The 24,556-nt window shown below is 35.1% G+C and overlaps 1 protein-coding gene and 1 pseudogene across 1 annotated transcript; both read left to right on the forward strand.

Annotated features, from left to right (window-relative positions):
* The first annotated feature begins 1,692 nt into the window (after positions 1-1,692).
* On the forward strand, positions 1,693-13,998 carry LOC120129499 (OVARIAN TUMOR DOMAIN-containing deubiquitinating enzyme 6-like). Its single transcript, XM_039146978.1, has 9 exons — positions 1,693-2,391; positions 2,751-2,912; positions 3,302-3,379; positions 3,637-3,715; positions 3,811-3,956; positions 4,082-4,147; positions 4,239-4,416; positions 4,511-4,711; positions 13,961-13,998. Exons 1-8 carry the CDS (start codon positions 1,708-1,710, stop codon positions 4,708-4,710), a joined length of 1,593 nt encoding a protein of 530 aa, XP_039002909.1. The 5' UTR covers positions 1,693-1,707; the 3' UTR covers position 4,711; positions 13,961-13,998.
* A 4,727-nt stretch (positions 13,999-18,725) lies between these two features.
* LOC120128343 lies at positions 18,726-21,008 on the forward strand (annotated as a pseudogene).
* Positions 21,009-24,556: the final 3,548 nt, after the last annotated feature.

Here is a 24,556-nt window from a genome sequence, read left to right on the forward strand (position 1 = left end):
GAGTACTGTACCGTAGCTTAATGGACATATGTATTCATAGTACATTACTTAAGTATTCAGTTTATTAAACTCAGAGTTGTATTCTTTTGATTTTTAATTATGTGTCACGGAGCTCCCATTTTATAAACTATTTTTTTATAACAACATGTATGTTTTATTTATGATACCATTCAACATATTTGAAAAGAAAATGAACAAGTTTTGAAAATTGTTTCGGTAGCCTAATGTGACACTTTAGGCCCAATCGGGTCTAAGATGTTACATGATATGTTACTACAACTGATAACTTTTACAAGTGTAAACCTAAATTCTTAAAGTTAATATTTGTTTACCTCATTTTACATATAACAATAACATTTTCATTTTCAACCTTTATTTTATTCGATATGATTAACTTTTTATGTTTCTAATTATAACGTTTTGTATTCTACTCTTAATTTATGATCTTCTTAACCGATTATGCCGTTTATTAATCATAATTTAATTGACTCAACAGTACGGAGTTCCAATTTATTGGGAAAGCAAGGAAAGAATTGAGTGAGAACATTAGTGGCACAGAAACTGAAATACCCAATCATTACTCACCACGTGCCACCATCCTTAGTTTAATTCACACGTGTTACGAGCCAGCACGTTGTCCACGTCACAACTTTCCCCAACAGTGGTGTATAAAGCAGCCTCTCTGCTTCAATTTCCTGTTTTTTCTTTTGAATTTTCTCTTATATTCCTCTCTCTATAAAAGAACAAAAAAATCAACAATTTTCATTTTCTTTGTTTCTCTCCACTCTCCACTCTCCACTCTCCACTCTCCACTCTCCTTGGCCTTCAAGTTTTCCTCTCTTTTTGGCCTTTCATTTCTCTTCAAAAACCCTGACAGAGAAATATATATCCATCTCGTCTATTCCAGATCTCAACCTGGTCTCTAAAGCTCCTCTCCGCCTTTCTTTGCAGGTGATTTTTTCTTCTCTTTTCAAAATTATTATTCAGTTTTGGTTTCTCTTTCTTGATCGTTGGTTTGTAATTCGTTCTTTTGGGGTTTGGGATTTCCTCTTGTTTTGGAATTTATGTTATTATGTTGTTACTTTTTGCTTGCTTGATTCGTTGCCAAGAAATGACAGGAAAATGAATGATAAGAGAAGCTTTCGATTATTTTAATTTTGGAGAACATTTTGGTTTTAAGTGGGAAGTCAAGTCAGTTAATTAGGTTCCTTTTAGTGAACCCTTTTTTTCGTATACTTTAATTATGTGATTACTGAGGGGTTTTGGTTAATAAAAATGATTTTAAAAGCTTTCTATTTTTATTGGAAATCAAACATGGTTCTTGGCAGATAAAGTTTTCAGTTTTTGGTTGATTTTTTTTCTTGTATATTTTGGATGGTTGTTGGTTGCAGCTTGGGACTAGTGGAGGTGAAATTTTTGGGAATTTTCTGGGTATAAAATTTCAAGTAATTTGAGGGTTTTATTGTTTAAAGTTCTAGGTCTGGGTCTCATGAGACTTATCAGGGGAATACAGAGATTGTTCCGTGATGAGGCGAACGTGCTAGGCTGGATGAAATCGTTCAGCCAAGGGATTGGCATTACCGTGTCCAAGGCAAGAACTCGTAACAAACCTATTATTAGGGTTATCGATCTCTGACTTTAAGGGTTTTTTTGAAGGGAATAAGTAGGGATAGAGTATCTCATTTAGAATAGTAATCATCGATAGCAATGACTCGCATTTTGGTTCAACGAGGTTCTGTTGGCAGTTCTTCTTTGAATCCAAGCCATTCTTCGTCATCGCCTGGACCATCTTCTTTTCGAGTGGAACCACAAGTTTCTACTCATCGAGTTCCTACAGATGCAAAAGATGGGGAGGTTAGTGAGGAAGTGCCGGAACAAGTTGCTTCAGATGAGCATTTAGAGTGTTCAAGGAGTAGTGGAAATAAGGGTGTGAATGATGATCCTTTGCTTGAAAATTTGCATAATGATCGGAATGAAACTTCAAGTGACACAATTGTTGAGGCTGAGAAAATGAACACTCTTGATGCCTTGGGTTCACCAGACATGATGAATGATTCAGACGGGTTGAGGATTTCTGAAAAAGTTGCTGCTGAATCTGAAGGTTCAAGTGGTTATCCCTCGCCGATCGGCAGTGGAAGTCCCCATCCTCCACCACCTCCCATTCCACCACCTAAACCTTCTTCAGCAAAATCACATTTAAGAAGATTTGTCTCAGGAAGCTCAAATCCTGTTCGTGCTGGATTATCTAGAAGAGCTGTTGCCTGGCCTATTGTTTCAACGAGGACATCCCCATCTGAGTCAAGGCCTTCTTCTCCTATATCACATGCCGAGGAGGGTTACAATAGTGCTGATGAGCAAAGCCCGTGCTTTGTATCGTCCTATGGTGATGCCGTAAGTTTTTTGTTCGAGATAATCGAATCCTGTGTGTTTCAATTCACTTTTATGGTGAAAATCATCTAGTATGGAAAACTTCATAAGATCTGTATTAAAAAAGTATATCATATTATTTTATTGTACCTCTCTCTCTCTCTCTCTCTCTCTTCCAGAAATGACTACGATTGTTCACTTTAATCAATATGCTTTTATAATTTATCCATTTGTATCCTATGAGTTTTATGTTGTTTTATTATGTTTGAAGAATGTTTTGTTGGTTTAATGTTCTTGCAGTATGATCGAAGGTAATGCTTAATCTTGCTGTGTTGGTTTTGTCATCAGATTGACTTTGCAATGGTTTGTTGCGTCTTGTCCAGGAAAGGGAAAGACAATTTGAACTTGATATTAGACGAGCAAAAGGTTTAGAAGTCAAACGGATGCTAGAAGATGGGAACTGCCTCTTCCGTGCTGTTGCTGATCAAGTGTATGGGGACTCTGAAGCTTATGATTTGACACGACAAATGTGCATTGACTATATGGTATGAATGTCTCATACTTGAATCCTTATGACACATGTTAATTTCAAGCCATATGAAACAGTTTGTGGAAGTTTTCTACTAATGCATTTACTCGCATGAATTATTTATGATCCATGAAACTTCTCTTTATATTTTTTGGTAATATTTATAGTCCGTTATAAATATAAGCTATTGATTAAATATTTTGATGTTGTTGAACATATGCACTGCTTTTTGCTATCACTTTCTTAATGGTATATGGTTGTTTTGGATCACTTAAATTTTTTAAATTTGTTTCAAAGGAATAACTGTTTTCCTCATTTCCTTTTAATGGTTGTACTTTGAGGTGCTTGAATGACATGATTTGGAATATATTTTTGATGTATGCTTACCTTTATCTGTTCATCCAGGAGCGGGAGGGGGATCACTTTTCTCAGTTTATAACCGAAGGCTTTACATCTTATTGTAAGAGGAAAAAACGAGATAAGGTATTCAGGGACATTGTAATTGTTTATACTATCATAATGTTCATACCCAAAACTTGCTTTAGCATTGTATCTATATATCTATCTATTTTTGAGTGTGTGTTAACTTTTTAATCTTTTGTTCTATTCCATGGCCAAGATTGCATGCACTCTAATTAATCAAATTTGAAAATATTAACCGTATACGTCTCCACCTGACTTAGTTTCTTGATTCCCAATTATGGTTTTAAAGCATCTATTTCGGCTATCTCAAAATATAGGTCTATGGGAACAATGTGGAGATTCAAGCCTTATCAGAGATGTATAACAGACCTATTCATATCTACTTCTACAGCATAGGTGATGTTCTTGAATGATGTTTTCAATATCGATTTAGTTTGTTTCATCCTTCTTCATCGTCTTACCTTCAATGGGCAAAAACTTATTTGGTGCAGAACCTATCAACATATTTCATGGAAGCTATAATACCGACACACCTCCCTTAAGGCTTAGCTACCATCATGGGAATCATTACAATTCACTTGTTGACCCATGCTGTTTGACAATTGGTGCTGGGCTCGGATTTAGCTGTCTTCAAGGGGTGTGTATAAATTTCCTTCTCAGATTTTCCGACTTTGTTGCTTCTTCGGTTGGTTAGAAGTTAGAAGCTTTCTAATATCTCAGATGGTCCGTTTGATGCGTTGCTGATGCTGTCTGGTTTTGCAGACTAATGTGGACAAGGATCAAGTGAAGGCTGCTATTAAAGCTCAGCAAGATCAACAGATTGATAATGCAAGTATTTTTGGAATTAGTTTCTTTTTATTTCGTGTGTAGGATGATATTAACATAAGTTTTCTTTCTGTTACATACTTCATACCAACAGGCACTCCTAGCTGAGGGGCGGTTCTACTCTGATCTTGAGCTTACCGAGAAGGAAATCGAGCGAATGGTTATGGAAGCTTCTCGAGCTGAGTACCTTGCCAATGACAAGTTTAAGATGCATGTGGGCCGTAGTAAAGAGTTATCTGCTTCCACTGCGGAACCGTCATCATCGGGAGATAGTACGTTTGTAAATATCTTAGAATCTAATCTAATGTTATGTTTGTTATATGGACCCGAAACCCAAACCTTAACCTGGTGAAATATGGTGGACAGGGGGTGCATCAGGAAGTGAAAGCAAAGTGGAGCAGGAAACAGTACTGAGCAGTGGGATGCAATTAGTGTTGTCAATGGGATTCAGTTATCTGCAGGCGATTGAAGCGTATAACATATTCGGGGACGATGTCGATTCCATGGTCTGTTATCTCCTAGAAACAGGCAGTAGCAGCAGATGCAAAGGCAAGGCAACGGAATGAATACACAGCCGTGGAAGGAGAGCGCCATAATCATATGAGGTTCTCTTTGTGGTTTCCATTGCTAATGTTGTAGGCTTGGTGCGAATAAATAAAACAAAAACTCCTATTTGTTGATCAAGCAAGCCAGACGGTTGGGTATGCTGAATCTAAATGCCAGGTTAAATAAAAATGAATTAGAAAGCATTATTGTCAAAATATATACCAGTTCTACTGTGAACCATTTGATTTTATGGAATTCTTGGTTCTTTCTGGTTCAGACTTTATTTTTGAAAACAGAAGGAAAGGGTAATCCTTTGTAATTAGGGTCTTTGTACAAAACCTCAAATTATCCAAAACCTTCTTTCCCATTCTGTGTCTATTTTCCCCAACTTTCTCACACAAACAAACAGAAAAGAAGATTTTGTTTGGGGGGTGATGTGGACACTGAATCATCCTCATTGGAAATAAAAATGATTAGATATTATGTTCTTTGAATTTAATGAGGGAAAACGAACAAAATTAAAACGAAAGTGATTAATATTATAGCGTGTCATGTATCCATTTTAAGAATAGTATAGGGTGATGACAAAGTAATATCTATTCAGAATTTTTTTTAATTGATTAACAATTACCACGCACTATGTAGATACAGTTGTTCAAACTTAGTCTTTCTAGAGAGAATAATATTCCTTTTTACCGCATTATTTCAATGGCAAGGGACGAACATAGGAATTAGGTCTCTAATAAAAAAAATTGAATTGTAAGAGCAAACAAAAATAAATAAATTTGTTTATAAATTATTTTTTATTACATTTAATAAACAATCTAATAAATACATCAAATTTTAAAATCAAGAAATTTTATTAAATATCCAACAACTCGTACAAAACAAACATGAATCTCTTTTAAGATGACTCTTGTTAAAAATGATAAAAGAATAACTAAGTGAAAAGTAAAAGAATAATTTAGAAATATCACATTAATATTACCGTTAATTTTTTAATTATGAGTAACAACAAAAGAAATAAAATATAACACTAAATATAATTTCAATAATAATAATAATTAGATGATCATATTTTTTTTTATAAATTTAATGTAGACTTCATAATTTTGAGTGGTGGACAGAAGAGGCCCTAGGTAGATGCTCCTCTTGTCCAGACGCAACTACAGTCATGCCACTAAGACCAGCCGAATGAGTTTATCAATTTTTTTACATTAACAAAAGTTGAAATATGAATTGTAAAATATTGCAACATTTCTAATATTTTTCCTGAATTTAATTCACTTAAAAACAGTTTTGTAAATTAAACAAGGGCAAACTACATCATTTATTACCGAACTTTACTCTCTTTTATTTTATTCATTGTACTTTTAATTTTTTAATTTATTTATTAAACTTTTGAATTGTTTCTGTTTTGTTCACTCTGAATTATTTTATTATTATTTTAGTATGATGTGACATTTTTATTATTATTTATTATAAAAATAAGTTAAAATATAAAATTAAACCCATATGGTTGACGTCCATTGTTCGTAGTAATTAGACGCCACCGTCGACGGCCATAGAAGGTGATCGTTTGGTATCAAATTTCATTAGTCGCTTCGTCTCGACCCCATGATTCCGAATGCGATCTATATTTTGTCAGAACATGGTTCAAATCCGATCAAAAGTGGGGAAACCGAAACACCAACAGTCGTAGATGGTGGTCGTTAAGTCCCAGATTTCATCAATCACTTCACCTTGAACCCCTGAGTTCGAATCCGACCTCTATTTTGACGAAACATTCTCCGAAGTCCAAGAATAGGAGATCAAAAGTGAGGAAATTGAAATGTTTTAGTCAAGATTTATGGGGCTGAGGATAATTTCTGTAACACCCTAAACCCGAAAGAGCCTAAAGTGTTATATTGGGTCGCCGAGGCAACCCCTAATTATCAAAACTTGTTAATTTTATTTTCAAAACGTACAATATAGTATCAATATAGACACTCATGACAATTATAAAAACATTTTATAAACTGGAGCACCTTGACACATAATTTAAAACCCAAAATAGTACAAACTCTGAGTTACAAATCTGAATATAATAATAAGGGTCCTATGAATACATATGCGCACTAAAGCTACAATATAGTACTCTGAGGAAGAAAGCTGGAAGTCCTGTTGTGACGATGCTCCTCGAAATGCTCAAGCTAATAACATGCAAACAGAAAACATCCAAACGCTAAGCTTACAAAGCCTAGTAGTATAATCGCTAATCTAGAGCAACAATATGAGTTTCATAAAAACAAGTATGCTAAAGACATGGTACTAAAGAGTAAGCACATGCATGGTCTTAATCAAGTGCTACCTACTTAAGGTTTTACTATTATATAGTTGAGTCTCATGCTTCCCTTAATCATCTGCTAAGGGCCTTGCCATTAGTACACCTCTATTGGGTCTCTACCCACACTGACTGTAGCTGCTTTCTGTTATCTAAATGTGACTCTATCACTGTTGTGCATTATATAAATTCAATATCGACTATGGTGTTCATTATCTAAATAAATACTACTAGTATATGGTCTCACATAGCCATCAGACACTAGCTAGCTGAGGGAATCGTGTGTCACATATCATCAGTGAAATTCCCACTAAGTTGTTGAATCATGTCCTGGTCTTACATAACCATCAGGTAGATCATAAAGGGGAACTCGGTGTCACATATCATCGGTACAATTCTTGCTCAACTGAAGCATTGCTCCGTCTCACACAATCGTTAAGCTAAGCTCTGAGGATATTTGTTGTACTCGACTGATGCAACTACACATGCATATTTGAGGGCTCTAAGTCCACACAACACTGACAATACCCCATTAGGGCAACTAAGGTAGCCTATCTACTGAATAAGGTAGCTCGACATACAAAAGTGAAGTCAACCCCTCACTAGCTGTTCTCTCGCCTGTTCTCTCATCTAGAACGTTATACGAAGGTTTATTAGTATGTTATTTCTGATAATTTATTAAGCCGCTCTATTATGGTCATTAGCACTTAAGGGTATTTTAGTCATTTTTGTTTCTAAAGAGGTATATATTTTGGATATTAGAACTCAAACCCATAAATACATTGTTTAAGCTTAGAAAACCCCCAAAAACCATCCTACTAGTCTTAGTGTTACCTAGGGTCTTAAAGTGTTATAAAAACACATGTTTTACATAAAAAAAATCATCTAATCATAAAATCAAGCATAAACCCTAAAATGCTCGCTCAAATACTCAAATCTTAACAAATCATCATACTTATGAAAGCCTTAACACCACAAAGAATTATAAATACACTACATTGCTGTTAGAATCTTAAAATGAATCTCCTTTAGTTCACCTACACTCTCCTCTAGGAATTGGATGATAAAACCCTCATTTTCTCTAAAAAAATAAGAAACTCAAAGCTTGGATCTTTAAAACAAGGTTGCTAGAGGGATTATGGATGAATTTGAAGTATTAAAGAGGCTCAAGAAGTTTCCTTTGAGCTATATAACTTGGAGAGGAAGAATGAGAGGGAAAATGAGAAGGAAATGAAGAAAAAAAAAGGAAATGAAAATGATAAAAGCTCTCATCATTTAACAAATGGGATAATCAAACTATTGGTCATTCCTCATCTTTTTACCATTCAAAAACCCTTTTTATGGCTAATTGGGCCTAGTTCTAACCCAATTAAGCTCATACTTGGCTCAAAGACTTTAATCACGAACTCCACGAGGTCCAAATACTTCTTAGGTAAATACGAAACTACTAGCCCAAAATTTAGGGTGTTACAACTCTCATTTTCTTAAAAAGAAATTTCGTCCTCAAAATTTACTTGGATCAAATAACAACTTACTCTTGGGTCAAGCACTTAGAAGCCTCAAAGAACCTAGACTCTTATATGGTATGATTCTCAGGGAAGAAGTTCCCACAACATGTCATGCAAACTCTGGATCTTTCAAAATCGATCTACGATTTTCCAAAGGACGCTACCTGCATGGAACCTTAAGCAACAACCTTAGACAGGCCCAAGGCCAAAGAATCTCATTTTTGTTGTCTAATATTGAGTGCGTGAAACGTTTCACAAGGATAACACTACTCTAGGATTTAACTACTATCGCAGACCGCTTTCACTAACTAACTCTACTAAATTGAGTTAACATACTGTACAACTCTAAATCTTTATTATTTACTAAACTTAGGTAACTCGTCATACAACACATTGAGATCTTACAGGAACTTACCATACGCGATCTCGATGCTAACTACTAAAGATATGATAACAACTCCTAGCTTTCTACATATTGATCTATGTTTCCACTGCACAACTCTGATTCAATATTCAACCACGCTACCTAATTGTTTCTCAGTTTCCTTGCGGTTTACATACATGCTACTCATTAGATCGTGCATCTAAGGTACTCACAGCTGAAAACCAACTACTTGCATAGAGAAACTAACAACATCTAGCTCTCCTGGAGAGCACTTGTCACAAAGCGAAGATCCCTTGCAATCGCACTCTAACTTAAGGATTCTGTGACTCTACGTCTAATCCACTATCACTTACCACCACTAGTTATTCGATGACAACTAATGTTAGTCGATTACGTATTAAAGTACTTGATCTCTTTTAGTTTCAAGCACTAAAATCCATGGTATTACACAACACTGCATACTACTATGTGTTGTATATAGCTCACGCTCATATACTAACATGAAGACATGGGGAATTAGACTTGGCTCACCTAGCTAAATCACGTATTGTTCATGCATGAATGCATTATTGTGAAATCAAAGGAATCTCTGTACCTCTAGACTCCTAATTATCCTACCTATAATACCCTTAGTACTTAGGGTGAGATTCTGGAACTATTTTATCGGTAACGTACACTCGACTAACGTACTCCTCGCTACTACTTAGGACATATGCATTTAGTTAGTAACTAAAGTGCCTTGGCACTAGCTAAGGTATATCTTGATATTTATGGAAACAAGGTAATGAACATAGGCTAGAGCAACTTGAGTATTCTTAACACCCTCATGGAGATCTTTACCTCCAATACTAAACTTAGGATTACTAAATCTCTGAGGGCCTATCACACGAACCCTCTATAAGTAATGAAAAAATATCCTCAAAGTCTCATATCTAACATTAAAAACCCACACGAATGTTTCCCTAGGGAACACACAAGGGTGGAGGGTTCTATGACTATACATTTCCTTAGAGTTAACCTTCAACTCAACAAGGAACAATCATTTATTCTCATAAGGTTCTCAAACATCTTTAAACTTGTGACTCCATGACCAAAGTATCACTTGTGCTAACAATTCCCTTAGGTAGGCTATTAAGTCTGACCAAGTCCTCGATTAACATCTAATGTAAACCTTTTCCATTCCACTAAGGCTTACCAACTAGGCAGTTGGATCCTCACACCAAGATCCTCTAAATGAATACCTTTACTATATAGCTCGCAAGGTGTCACAAAGGAATGCACAAACTCATATCTACTGATGCAACATAAAAAACTAATATAGGTGAAAACATACATGGTATCTCATATGCAACATCAACGTACTGACCCTGTCTCTCTGAGATCTGACAAGCTGGATCGTAAAAGTCAAATCAGGAATATGTCTATCTACTCCTCTAGTCTCCTTCTCGAGCATAAAAATAAGAACCCTATGGGTAGGTTCTCTGCCATAGTGAACCATTGGAACCACTCCTCTAGGTTGAGCTGAGACATCGTCTTCCGAACTAGGGCAATCCCTCACTATATATGCCAAGGATCCACATCTATAATACTTTATATAGAGTTTAAAGCACCGTCCCCAATGGTTTTTACCATAATTCTCGCACTATGGATACCTCAACATTCTATTAGAGCCTCTAGAGCTCACCATAGACGGTGAAGCTGACAGTCTCCTATGAGACCCTACATTTGACCCTTGACTCGACTGGAATGACAAAGCTAATGTCATTCTCCTCTGCTCACGCAGACCTCTGGCCTCTCTGTTATCTATTCAGATAGATCCACTGGTATACAAGCCTTAATACTTGGGCTACTTGATTCACCTAATAAACTCTTCCATATACTATGCACCCTCTCCATGGCCTTAACCTACCGTGACAACTCTGAAAATACCTTAGCCAGGTATGCCGTTAACTACACATAGATATCAATATAAAGTCCCTCGATGAACCTCTTGCACTTCAAGGACTCAGTTACAACCAACTCTAGAGCATAACGACTCAATCGAAGAAAATCTCACTCGTACTCGTATATTGAACGATCTCCCTGAACTAGTTGGGAGAATTACATCCTTAAACCATCCATATATTCTTTGTTGATATACTTGCCTCTAAAATCATTTAGGAACTGATCCTACGTAGGTACTTCAGGTTATAGAGCTATCTCTATAGTCTTCCATCAGTCGATAGCATCACCCTTGAACAAGGTAGTGACACACTCTAACTTACCCTCTGAGGTAAGGTGAAGTTGTCTCAAAGTCCTCATGGTCTCTCTCAACCACTAATCGATTAAAATTGGATCATCATCACATGAAATGAAGAAGTCAATTGTCTTATACTTCCTTTGTCTCTCTATTAGGGACTCTGTCGGCACTAACGTACTCTAGACAGTTCACTGTACAATATGTTCTCCAAGAATAACATTCATTTTTTCTCTAAGAGTGAAAGTTAAACCTCCAAAAAAAAGTTACCTCTGCGACTCCCGCACTTAACAGGATCCCATGATCCTCTGCCCTATATAAGAACTCAACGCTGACATTATCGGGATGAGAGGATTGGGTCTTCATCCTATCCTTGAGATAACGCTCTTAATGATTGGCCATCGCAAAACTCTACAACACAAATTAAGAAAGGGAGTACCATCAGGATTATGAACTTATACAAGTACTTGAAGTACCTAGGGGAAAGTATCCGCTAACACCTTTCTAAAACTTACCACTGGGTCCTAAACACAAGCATGCTAAAGATATGGTACTAAGCAGTAGGTACATGCATGATTTTAATCAAGTGCTACCTACTTAAGGTTTTACTATTCTATCACTGAAGTATGAGTCTCATGTTTCCCTTACTCATCTACTAAGGGCCTTACCATGAGTACACCTCTATTGGGTCTCTACCCATAATGACTGTAACTATTTTATGTTATCTAAATGTGATACTGACACTACTAAGCATTATATGAATACAACACTAACTATGTTGTGCGATATCTAGATGTAACAATGCTAGTATATGGTCTCACATGGCTATTATACACTAGTTAAATGAGGGAACCCGATATCACAAAGCATTGGTGAAATTCCCACTAAGCTACTAAATGATCTCCTGGTCTCACATAGTCATCAGGTAGACATATAGGGGGACCCGGTGTCACATAACATCGATAAAATTCTTGCTCAACTGAAGCATTAACTCGATCTCACACATTCGTCAAGCCAAGCTCTAAGGATATCTAGTTACTAGTCTGATGCAATTACACATGCATATCTGAGGGCTCTAAGGCCACACAACGCTGACAATGCCCAATTGAGACAATTGAGGTAACCTATCTACACATTAGTATAGCTCGATACACTAAAGTGAGGTTAACTCCGCACTAGCTGTTATCTCGTTCGTTATCTCATTTAGAACGTTATGAGAAGGTTTATTAGTATGTTATTTTTGAGAATTTATTAAGTTGTTCTATTCTGGTCATTAGCACATAAGGATTTTTTAGTCATTTTTCTCTAAAGACGTCTCTATACGTTTCGTGACTTTAGGATGATTACTGTGTTTGTTGTTCACTAGATGTAATACTAGTTAGCCTGTACCTGACTCGGGTTCATTTTTTGGTAGCAACACTCTAGTCGTTCTTATCACACTTATCTACAATACCCTTTGAATTGGATGAAGACTTATATGTTCTCAGTTCACTAACAATTCTAGAGTACATGACCTCATTATTACAAAATCTGACTTACTTATTGTATCGCTTGTCAGTACATCCTCTACAATATTCCTCTTTCTTACTTTTTGATACGTGCTTGATTAAAGATACTTAGACGTATTATGCTTAGTATGGTTACTTCGATTATAACCCACTCCTACGAGTGTCTTTAGGTCCCTTTGGTCCTTCATGTCCCTCACAAACCAAAATGAGTAGTATCAATACTCTACTTGTATTTCGATACCCTAGGGTCAAGTATCAATACCCCCATGAGTATCGGTATTAAAAATGGCTTTTATTTGCTAAAAATTATCCCGCTATCGATACAAGACACCCTCAATATCTATATTGTATGGGAAATATCGATACTCTCCCCATCAATATCGATACTCCCTACTGAAAATGCCTAATTTTCATCCTAGTTCATCCAATAGCGATACTTAAACCTAGAAATGCCTTGTTTAAGTTTGGAAAACCCCCAAAAATCATCCTAAAGGTGTTAGTTTAGTTCCTAATCATGTGCTAAATCTTTAGAAAATTACTTAGGGTCATAGAGTTTCATAAAAACACATGTTTTACATAAAAAAAACATCATCTAATCATAAAATCAAGCATAAACCATAAAATGCTCAAACACTCAAATGTTAACAAGTCATCATGCTTATGAAAGCCTTAACTCTACAAATGCTTAGAAATACACTACCTTGATGTTAGAATCCCAAAATGAAGCTCCTTTAGTCCACCAACATTGTCCTCTATGTGGTGGATGATAAAACCCATATTTTCTATAGAAAAATAAGGAACCCAAAGCTTGAATCCTTAAAACAAGGTTGCTAGGGGATTATAGATGAATTTGAAGCACGAAAGAGGCTTAAGAACTTATGTTTGAGCTATGGAACTTGGAAAGGAAGAAGGAGACGGAAAATGAGAAGGACATGAATAATGAAGAATATAATGAGATGAAAGAGATAAAAGCTCTCATCTTTTTAAAAATGACTTCAACCGTGAACTTCACGAGGTATATATACCTCATGGGTAAACCTGAAATTACTATCCCGAAATTTGGTGTTACAATTTCCGATGAAACAACTACCAAATTTAGACTTAGCATGTCAAAACGAGTCTCTCAGTACAATTTGGGATCAAACGACTGTTGGTTTCGAAGGACAACGATGGTTGACGATGACGAGAAAGGGTGTGATTATTTTAAATCTTTTTAACTTTAATAATGATAAAATATTATATTAGTATTATTTTAAATTATTTTTATATTTAATGAAATATAATAATAATAATAATAAAATAATTTATAGTGACCGAACATGAACAACAGTTTAGTGAAAATTGAAAAAAATTAAGATTACTATGAGTAAAATAATAGAGAAAATAAAATTTATTAATGAATAATGTAGTTTACCCGTCAAACAATGTCGTCTAAACGTTAGTTGAATGCTATACATGGTTGGTTGCTTTTGCGCGAGCAAATTGCAGCTCTTCCACCGTGGCGGCTCTATCCACCAACCATTTCGAGAAAAAGAAATTCAATCTCAATCATGATTGTCGGGATCAATTGTAACCTTCATAAAAATTCATCGTCTCTGTTGAACAAGACGTTTTACGAAGTGATGTAGGAGTGGTGAGCTCACCAAATTATCTGTTAAGCTATTTCACTACATAATTATGATTTTATCGATAAATAACTTTTTACCAAATAACTAGAATTTACTTTTTAATATTCATAAGTGATATCAACTTGATCCTTTATTTAAAATTTAACACATACATTATAAATTTTATAATTATTAAGAATTAAATTTATAAAAAAATTAGAATTAAAATCAAATTATTATAATAAATAAACCTTTGAGGTTAAATTTATCATTATATCAATTAAAATTATATTAAATTTAATAAAAATAATAAAAGATGTGATTAATAATAATTAATTAATTTTAAAATTGATGAAATTGAATTATTCCTCAATTTTGAGAGAACAATTTATTTGGTTCTCAAATTGAGAACAGACTACGAGGGTTTCTAACCAAACTTTTTTTGAACTATATTATATCTAATAAAAATACTTAAAAATAGTAATGAAAAATGCACGAATTAAATTATTTCAGTAGTTAAAAAGATGATTGTTATCCCTAAATGTTATCGGTTCGAGCCCAACGAAACTGCAGAGTATTTAAGTGTTTATTATTAAATGATTGAGAGTCTTTAAAAAAATAAAATCACTCATAATCATCCTAGATTAAAAGAAAAAACAGCCATGAAAAATGAACCGTCTTGATATCATCAAATTTATTAATAAAATATAATTTAAAAATAAAAAATTATCATCAATATATTTTATTTAGGTATAATTGGATCCTCTAAAGAGCATTTTTAAAAAAATTATAAAATAAGTTAAAATATATTGAAATAATAATTTTAATATGCAGATATGAAAATTGAGATTGAGAGTATAGTAACATGTGAGGAAGGATTGGCTCTCTCACAATACTCATTAATAAAATGATACTATTTAATTATGTGTTATCCTATCAACACATCTGTTGTCATTCCTCTGCCTATCAAACACTAAATGCTTTGAAGTTCCTCAAAGGCTTCGAAATCTCATATCGTCCGGTAAGTTATAGTCATTTGACTTGTCCATTACTAGGATCAAAAGATCTATCATCTAAATCTACTATCTGATAGTCAAATCTATTTATCCTACTAACTTACAAATAGCTTTCATATTTGCCTGACACTAATACCAACTATTTGTATACAAATCACCAAGCAAGGTTGGAGAAGGAGGATGAAAACTCTCTTTTTTCTCGAGCTCTCTCGATTGTTCATCATCTTCTTTAGTTTATCTATTCTCTCTTTCCCCTCCACAAAAAAATTGTCTACAGCTCTCCACCCAAATATGAAAAAGTGAATCACCAAACACTATCATAATTCCATTTCTTCCATCAACAATTGATGTGTGAACATGGAGCACCTCTTAATTAAAAAAGACTATGTTAAGATGAACCTCCAAGAACAAAATAACAAGCTATGCCTCTCATCTTCTTCCTAAAATCCCACAATTTGTCTAGTTTTTCCGCCAACAATAATAAACTGTGTACGAACCAATGTACTATCAGATTTATCACAATACCTACAACCAAACTAATCAACATTACCCTTTGCAGCAGTACCAGCAATTTACATACTTCAACAACTAAAACATCCTACAACTACACAACTTGTAGAACGAGTTGTGAAGTTTCCATGCACTGTTTAAATTTCTCAGTCAGCCTAACTGTAGTTGCAACTGTAAAACCAACATTGGCGTCTAGCCTATAATGACAGAAAGAGCTCCCACTATTGCCCATCAGATTGCAAACATTAAAGTTTTTTTATCCTCTGACGAAGCATCAAAACTAGCCTAGAGTACTTAACAACAAAACTAGAGTAGAGTAAGCATATAATAATGATTTTGAAATTGTAACCATCACCCATTAGTTCTATACCCGATTTATAGCTAGAAAGTTTTTTTTTTGGAAATGAAAACTCCAGATAATAAAAATATCGAAATAAAAATGACACTTGATATTATTAGAAATGCTAAGATAATATCATATTCTACAAGTAAAAATATAGGCGAACTCCTATAAACGTGAAAAATAGATCAAAGTAGTCGATACGTTGAAACATTGTAACTTAAGCTGAATGGTTACCAAGCAAGAAAGCACCAAGTCAATGTAATAATTGTTTATCCAATATGTTGTTTTAAACTAATCTGGAGTTAGGTGATGATACATAAGGCACTTCCACTCGCGAGCAAAAGAATAAATAGGACCTTTTTGCACGACATTAAAAAAAATAAATGAAAATCAGCAAATAATCGTGTGGATAATGATTGAATGCCCCAGCTTCATCTTACACGTCCAAATTGCACACATCACATGTTCAATTAATCATAAAAGCGTGAAAAATATGGTAAAATGATACGTTTAATTCAATGGGACTAAATTATTAATTTTTTTTGAATTAACTTATCATATTTAAACAAAGTTTCATCTTTTTATTCTAAATGAAATTTTAATTTATGTTAAGTGTTTGCTTAAGTATAAATTAAAAATTAGCGACGACTTCTTGATAAAAAGGATTAAAATTTTAATTTTATCAAACTCTATAGATAATATAGTTGAAGATATTATTTTTTTCTCTTAAGGAAAGAATTAATTTAAATGTAATAAAATATTGGGAAGTGGTAGTTAACAATTGAGGCATCGAGCAGTCTGCTAAAGCATTTTATCATGTCCGCTGCTTGTTCTAGTCAACCAAACCGAACACGGTTTTGCTAGGATCTTTTGATCGTCTCATTTCCTAGTCAATATCTTTAATAAAATGATTAATTAAAAAAAATAACTATTCAAACTATATTGTTTTTCTTAAATATGTGTCTGCACACTCTTTGATTCATCTAGATGTCTAACGTTGCAAACGTTACCACTTTAAGTGTCCCGACCGTAAATTTTCTTTAAAAAACTCCGTTAAGTGACACGTGTCACATTATGATAATTTTGATAATTTTATTTTTTTAGAAAAAGTAAAAATATTAATATATTTAAAAAAATAACCCTTATTTATCTTAAATTAAAAAAACCCCAAATCTCAAACCCTAGCCCTATGACATCGTCCTTGTCGGCACGACTACTACCGTCGACATTGTCCTTTCCATTTTCCTAGTCAGACTTCGTCATCCTTGTCGTCAATTGGCTGTCGGGATTGCATAGGGTCATAATTTGTAGCATCGGGGTTCATCGAGGTGCACACGTGGATTGGCTCTTGTTCCGAGAGCTTTTCATGGGGTTATCGATCGTAAGGTAAAGGTTCATCAACGTGAAAGTGTGGCGGTCGATGTAGGTTTAGGAGTTGAAATTAGGGTTTTTAAAATTTTAGGGGTTTTTTTAAAGTTTTTTATTTTTTAGTTTTATAAACATAATAATATTTTATTTTTTAATTTTAATTTTTTAAAATTATCAGAATATGACATATGTTCTTTAGTGGTAGCATTTAACGACAATTACGGTTGAGGCACCTAATGTAATACCCCAATCCCCGGGTTAGTAGTTCGGCTTAACCCGAAACCTTTAATTCGGGCCCAAAATGGCCCATTGGATAAATTGGATAAAATTAAGTAAGAATTGGCTTGGTTTGGTCCTAGTGTTGGACTTTTGGGATAAGTTTAATAAGAAGTAAAAAGGAAGATGGCCTAAAGTGAAATTTTATACTTTTTCAAATCAAGAGGTAAACCCCCTTATTTTTATATAATATCAACGTGAACCACCCCATCTTAAATCACCAAACACTCTTCCTCATCTCTCCCATTTCTCTCTTTATTTTTCTTTCCTCCAAGTGAAGATTTAAGGAATTCAAATCCTAGTTGAGTTTACCTCAGGTAAGAAAGATTCTTCCCCCATTCAAGAGCATCATTTCAAGCCCCATATGTCAAGTTTTAAGTTTTGAACTAAAAATGGGTTTTAGTGGGGGTTTATGAAATAGTGGATTTTAGCTTATGTTTGGGGTATGATGAACTTTAAGAAATGTTTCTAGACTTGTAATAGCCTCATAAATAAGTTAGTAGCATCTTTTCCTTATGCATTAGTGAAAGAAGTTGGAGAATAGTCCAAAGCAAGAGGAAGGAAAAGTTGTCACTTGGGTGATTTTGGGGAGATTCCATCAGCTAAATCACTAAGGTAACACCCTTATAACCTTTAATACCATTTGTAAGCCTTACCATGCATTTATGTAGCTTGCATTAGCTTATGAAGGATTAAGAGCATGTTCATGGTAAATCTCACATTTATGTGTTTTTATATTATATTATGACTCCTTCTGACCCTAATAAGTTCAAATAAGACTCTAATAATGTTTGGGGACCTCCTTAGGGCCTTTAGAATGGTTTTGAAAGGCTGAAGATGCCTAAACAAGGCATTTTCGAGTGCTAGTATCAATATTGTATGTGTCAGTATCTATAATGTTCTTATACTGGAAAAAAACATATAAGTTTTTATGTGGAAGTATCAATACTCATGTATGGAGTATCGATACTCTAAGTCTGGTCTCGATACCTGGAGAAGGGGTTTTGATACCGATTTTCCAGATTGTAATTTTGGTACTGATACTCATGGAAGTATTGATACCAAGGTTTGAGTATCAATAATCTCTATAGGGGTATCGATACTATCCTCTTTTTCTCAAGGTTGTTTTAAGTTTTTGGTAGGGTGAGCAAAATAACAGGGAACCCTATTCTGGAATCAGAACCGATCCCAGCGGTTCCGGTTCCGGGTAGCAAAATAAGGACCCTGTTAACATCGGTTATGGTTCCCAAAATTTTGGAACTAGAACCGGTTGGGTACCCGGGTAAAAGTGGTTCCAATACCGGGTACCCTGAAACCGAAACTGCATAACATTATATTGTCCAAAATATTAGAGCCCAAATAAACTGAGCCCATACTAAAAAAAATACTTTGAACATAAAAAGTTAAAAACATTGAGCCAAAAACTAGAAACCCTAACTCACACACCTAGCAGCTATAGTCGCTCTTTGTCTCTTCTTCTCCCTGTCACACGTCTTCATTGATGAAACACTCAATAACTACATCAATCTCTTGGATTTCATTCAACAAACTCAGGTATATTATTTTTCCTTTCATTATTTCTTTTTCTTTGTCTTTTTCTTCTTAAATCTTATCATATAATTTATATTAGAATTAGAGATTTTGTTTTTTAGGGTTTGCTTGATTATTTTTTCCTGAAATTCATGTATTTTTTTCGTATTATTTCTTCTTTCAGGTTTGCTTGATTAATTTTTCCTAAAATTCATGTATTTTTTGCGTATTATTTCTTCTCTCACTCTGTATCTATCTCTAATTTACAGCGTTATTATTGAATATTGATGATTGCTTGATGTTATTCGGTATTCAGCCTACTCACAGGTGATTATTTCATTTCTTCTTAACTTCAAAAATGTTTTTAGGATGAAAATTATAAGAAATTAGGCGTTCTTATATAAGAGAAGTATAATATGTAGACATACTTAATTTGCATATCATTTAGATGAAAATTTTGAGAAATTAGTAGATTGCTCAAGTAGTTGTATACTATTAAATTTGAGGTGAACTAATTTAATTAGTATGAAGTTTGTATATATTGTGAAAGAGTATAAATTTAATATTGATTTCATTTGATGTTGCTAGAATATATGATATATTGAGTGTTTTGTTAATAGTACTTTCTTCTGCCTTTTTTTGTTAATAAGGACAAACTTTAAATATCTAAAAATTACCAAACAAATTATGCTATCTCCTTCCTACAATGTAGAATAGCAACAAATGTCCTAAGAATTAGCCATTGCATTTTATATTGAGGTAATACATATGCTGCAAACTCTAGAATATTTTAGGCTTTTTGTTGTTCTTCACAACTATATGTAGAATTGAGGCAGGTTGCTTTTTGTTGTATCTATTAAAGCCTAAGTTCTAAATTGATGAATATACTAGTTTACTTATTGTAATTGTCTAAAATTTGGTGTCCTGATATAGTGGGTGGTAAACCAAGGTTTTAACCACTTTCCCTTTCGGACACCGTTCATTCTTCTCCGATTCCTTTTCGTTCCCCGATCCCCGACCGTTAAACCCCGCCGTCAACAACTCTTCCACTCTCCCAACGGAATTGATCTTCACCGTTGATGTTTACTACAAAAACGAGATTATTTATTCTAAAGTCGAAGAAATCGATATGTCAAGCAGCCGGTTCTTGTGTTCCCCGTTCCAGGAGGACCTACTTGACCTGGAAGACTCCGCTTCGATACCCGTCAAGTATTCAAACAGCAATGAAGACGAAACATGGATCAAACAGCAAGAGGAGAACCTGAGTCTAAGCTGGATAGTGATTGACCCGACCTGGAAGAGGGCGGTGAACATGTCGAGCAGAAGGGCGGTTTCGGTGCAGCGGCACTGGTTGACAGGTGAAGTGCACATGCGGTTCAGAACAGTGGTTTCTGGCGATGAACGGAGAGGATCGGCACGCGAGTGGGTGGAGTGTGGGGTAGCGGTCACGTGCTGTGGGAAAGAAGGTGGAGAAATGTAGGTGAGGGAAGTGAGCATGGTGATGGAGGACATGGAAGGGAAACGGTTGAACGGAAAGGAGAGTCTGGTAGTTTTGGGAGGGATTATAGGGGAATGTAGGAGGAGGAAGGAAAGGGATGGAGGAGATGAAGGGAAAGAGAGATACGAGGAATTCCAAGAGAGGAAAGATTGGCTTGCATCACCGTCGGCGTGGCCTTTTTTTAACATTTTTGTCGGTCATACCGTTTAAGTAAAAAAAAAAATACTTAACTGCTATATAATACTCCTCTATTTCTCTCTCTCCCTCCCCCTATCCCCCCCCCCCCCACACACTCTCTCTCATTTACATGAATTAATTATATTTATTTTAATTTTATATTTTTAAAAATATTTTAATTTAACACTGAATTATTACAACAATTATATAAATTGAATGAGCTAACATTAAGAGAAAATAATCCCAGTGACCGAAAATGCCTTATAATATACGATTTTAACCAACTTTTTTTATATTTGCCAAAATGACCAACTAAATCGCAATGCGATCGATAATTCGCAATGCGATCTCCGGTATCGCAAATCAGTTTCCAGATTCGCAACGCGATTCTGACTATCGCATTGCGTTTTTTTAAATTCGCGTTACGATTTTCCGACTGTCGCAATGCGAATATGTAAATCGCAATACGATTATGACTATCGTAACGTGATTATGACTATCGCAATGAGATTCTGACTATCGCAACGCGATGCTGACTATCGCAACGCGATGCTGACTATCGCAATGTGATTTTCAAAGCGCCATTATTATCGCAACGCGTATTTTTTTTCAAATTTCAAACACGAATATTAATATATCGGAACACTGAACCGTCCACAGTATATCCCGTAATTGCAACTCATAACCTAAAACCCTAAATCAAAACTCAGTCTCATCTCCATCTCTCACTCTCTAAGGCAACATCCGTCCCCATCTCCGACGAAATCAGTCTCCATCTCCGGCGAAATCCGTCTATCTCCATCTCTCAGAGCCACCCTCACAATCATTCACGGTCAGAAATGGAAAATCAACCAAATCAACCACAGAGGGTTAGTTTTTTTAATTATTTTTATTTTGAAATTTTTGCATTATTATTAGGTTTTTCATATTGAAATTGATGATAAGTTTACTGGTAATTTCAATAATAGATTAACCATTTCATTTAGATTGCTTATTAAATTCATTCGATTGCTGCCAATACTGCTAAACTGTTTAGTCTTTAAACCCTGTGAATTTAGTATTTGTCTTTGTTTTGTCTTTTGGTTGAAGTAATGCAATCCATTCAAGTTTCAATTTTAGTATTTGAAACCGAGAATCGCAACGCGAAATGAAAATCGCAACGACAGAATCGCAATGCGATTTTAGTTTCGCATTGCGATTTTCATTTTGCGTTGCGATAGTCAAATTCGCGTTGCGATAGTCATTTTCGTGTTGCGATTTTCATTTTCGTGTTGCGATTTTAAGTTTCAGAAACTATTTTTCTTCTGCAAATTGAAACTTGAATGAATTGCATTACTTCAACAAAAAAACAAAGACAAATACTAAATTCACAGTGTTGCAAATTTAAGTTTGAAGAATAAACTACTACTCTTTATGTTTATTGTTCTTGGTATATCTTACAGTGTAGTTTTTGGTATATCTAACTTGGTATGTTTATTGTTTTTGTATAACTTTTATTCGGCTCAATTGATCTTAAGAAATAAAGTAAGCCTGGCCAAAACAATTGCGTCGAAGCTTTCACATGCACAAAGAAAAATATTTGAGGATACTTGCTTCGGGGCATGGCTGAAAGTACAACATCCGGGTGGAGATGCTATGTTGACCCATCTACCAGACTAGCGATCTACCAGAGACTATACAACGTCGTGATGAAGATATATGGTTTGATTTTCCACCGGCGTATACGTGTTTTGGGCGGGAGGAGTTTTGCTTAATCACCGGTCTACGCTTCGGACACGATGATGTAGGTCGGTACACTAGACATATTACCCGCCTATCATGGTTATCCCGGGTTTTTCCTGAGCTGTCAATGGAGAAGCCGAATTTACACGTGGAAGACTTGACGAGATTATTGAATAAGAAAAATGGTTTTACTCGGATGGATGACGTCGATGTTGTCCGAGTATGCCTTCTAATACTTTTGCATGCCGACTTTTTAGGCAGAGAGGCCAGACAACCTATTCCTAATGATCTAATTAAATTGGTAGAGGACCTAAATTCATGGAACCTGTTTCCGTGGGGTTCGTATCTATGGAAAGCTACATGGAATAAGTTGTCGTCTGCCTTTGATGATCGAAAAAGTTTGTGTGGCGATGGTTCCAAATACACTTTGTCAGGCTTTATTTGGGACTTTAAGGTAAGAATTTTTATATAATGTTTCCAAAATTATAATTAATTATTTAACAATTACTAATGTTTGTTATTATATTCTTTGTAGATTTGGATATTTGAGGCCTTTCCCGCCATGCAGACATATGCATTAAAAACTTCTAATGATATTCCTAGGGCTATTTCCTGGAAGAGGAAACGGACCTTACATCAATGGGAAGATTTACTACCATATACGACAATAAATAATGTAAGTTAACACAAATACTACCATATGTTTATAAACAAGTTATTACTAGTACACGTTTAACTTTGTTTGAGTTTTTATATTGTTAGGAGACCAACACTCCATTACAGAGGCTGACACCCACGGAAGTTGAGCTTGCCACTAATTTGTGGCAAGCTAGTAAGCGTTTTTTTGATGGCACGGATGATGAGCAGCCTCCACTTCGAGAGCCATCACCTGATCGACCCGATTATACACCTCCACAACGAGAGCCATCACCTATTCTGTCACATCATCGAGCCTCTTCTCCACCATCACCTCATGATAGGCGACCGGCAAAGATGCCACGATGTTTATCTCCCTGTTCTCCACCTCCATGGGATGAGTTAGGGGAGTTACGTGATGAGGTCAATGCCTTGCGTGAGGAGGTCGGTACTTTACGCGATGAAAATGGTGCATGGTGTGTTGAGGTGTCTACTTTACGTGGTGAGGTAGCCGCTCTACGTGAGATGGTAGCATCGTTGCAGAATGAGGTTCATACTCTACGCAACAAGGTAAGTTTAATATTTTTCATATTTAACTTGATGATAAATTTACTCGTAATTTCACTTAGATTAACCATTTCATTTAGATTGCTTAGTAAATTCATTCGGTTGCTGCCAATACTGTTAAACTGTTTATTCTTTAACCCTGTGAAGTTAGTATTTGTTTTTGGTTATCTTTTGGTTGAAGTAATGCAATCCATTCAAGTTTCAATTTGCAGAAGAAGAATAGTTTACTTTCGCAACGCGAAAATGACTATCGCAAAGCGAATTTGACTATCGCAACGCGAATTTTACTATCGCAACGAAAGAATCGCAATGCGAAATGAAAATCGCATTGCGATTCTCTCGTTGCGATAGTCAAATTCGCGTTGCGATAGTCATTTTTGTGTTGTGATAGTCATTCGTGTTGCGATTTTAAGTTTAAGATTCTATTCTTCTTCTGCAAATTGAAACTTGAATGAATTGCATTACTTCAACCAAAAGAAAAAGATAAATACTAACTTCACAGTGTTGAAAATTTAAGTTTCAAGAATAAACTACTACCTTTTATGTTGTTATTGAGCCTGCACTAAACCTATATGTTGTCCTTTTAAATGTTTATATAAGTGATTACTTCTGGAATGTTATCTGATGCATTTTGTGAACAATGATAGAATAATGAC

This window comes from Hibiscus syriacus, unplaced genomic scaffold (genome assembly GCF_006381635.1).
Source record: "Hibiscus syriacus cultivar Baekdansim isolate YM2019G1 unplaced genomic scaffold, ASM638163v2 tig00001644_pilon, whole genome shotgun sequence".
Classification (NCBI taxonomy): Eukaryota; Viridiplantae; Streptophyta; class Magnoliopsida; order Malvales; family Malvaceae; genus Hibiscus; species Hibiscus syriacus.

What these genes read in the sequence shown, in the direction of transcription:
- LOC120129499 (XM_039146978.1), top strand. Translation starts at nt 1,708, where the DNA reads ATGACTCGCATTTTGGTTCAACGAGGTTCTGTTGGCAGTTCTTCTTTG. An exon ending in AAATGTGCATTGACTATATG is followed by an intron (nt 2,913 to 3,301) that starts GTATGAATGTCT and finishes CTGTTCATCCAG; the next exon opens with GAGCGGGAGGGGGATCACTT. An exon ending in ACCGTCATCATCGGGAGATA is followed by an intron (nt 4,417 to 4,510) that starts GTACGTTTGTAA and finishes TATGGTGGACAG; the next exon opens with GGGGTGCATCAGGAAGTGAA.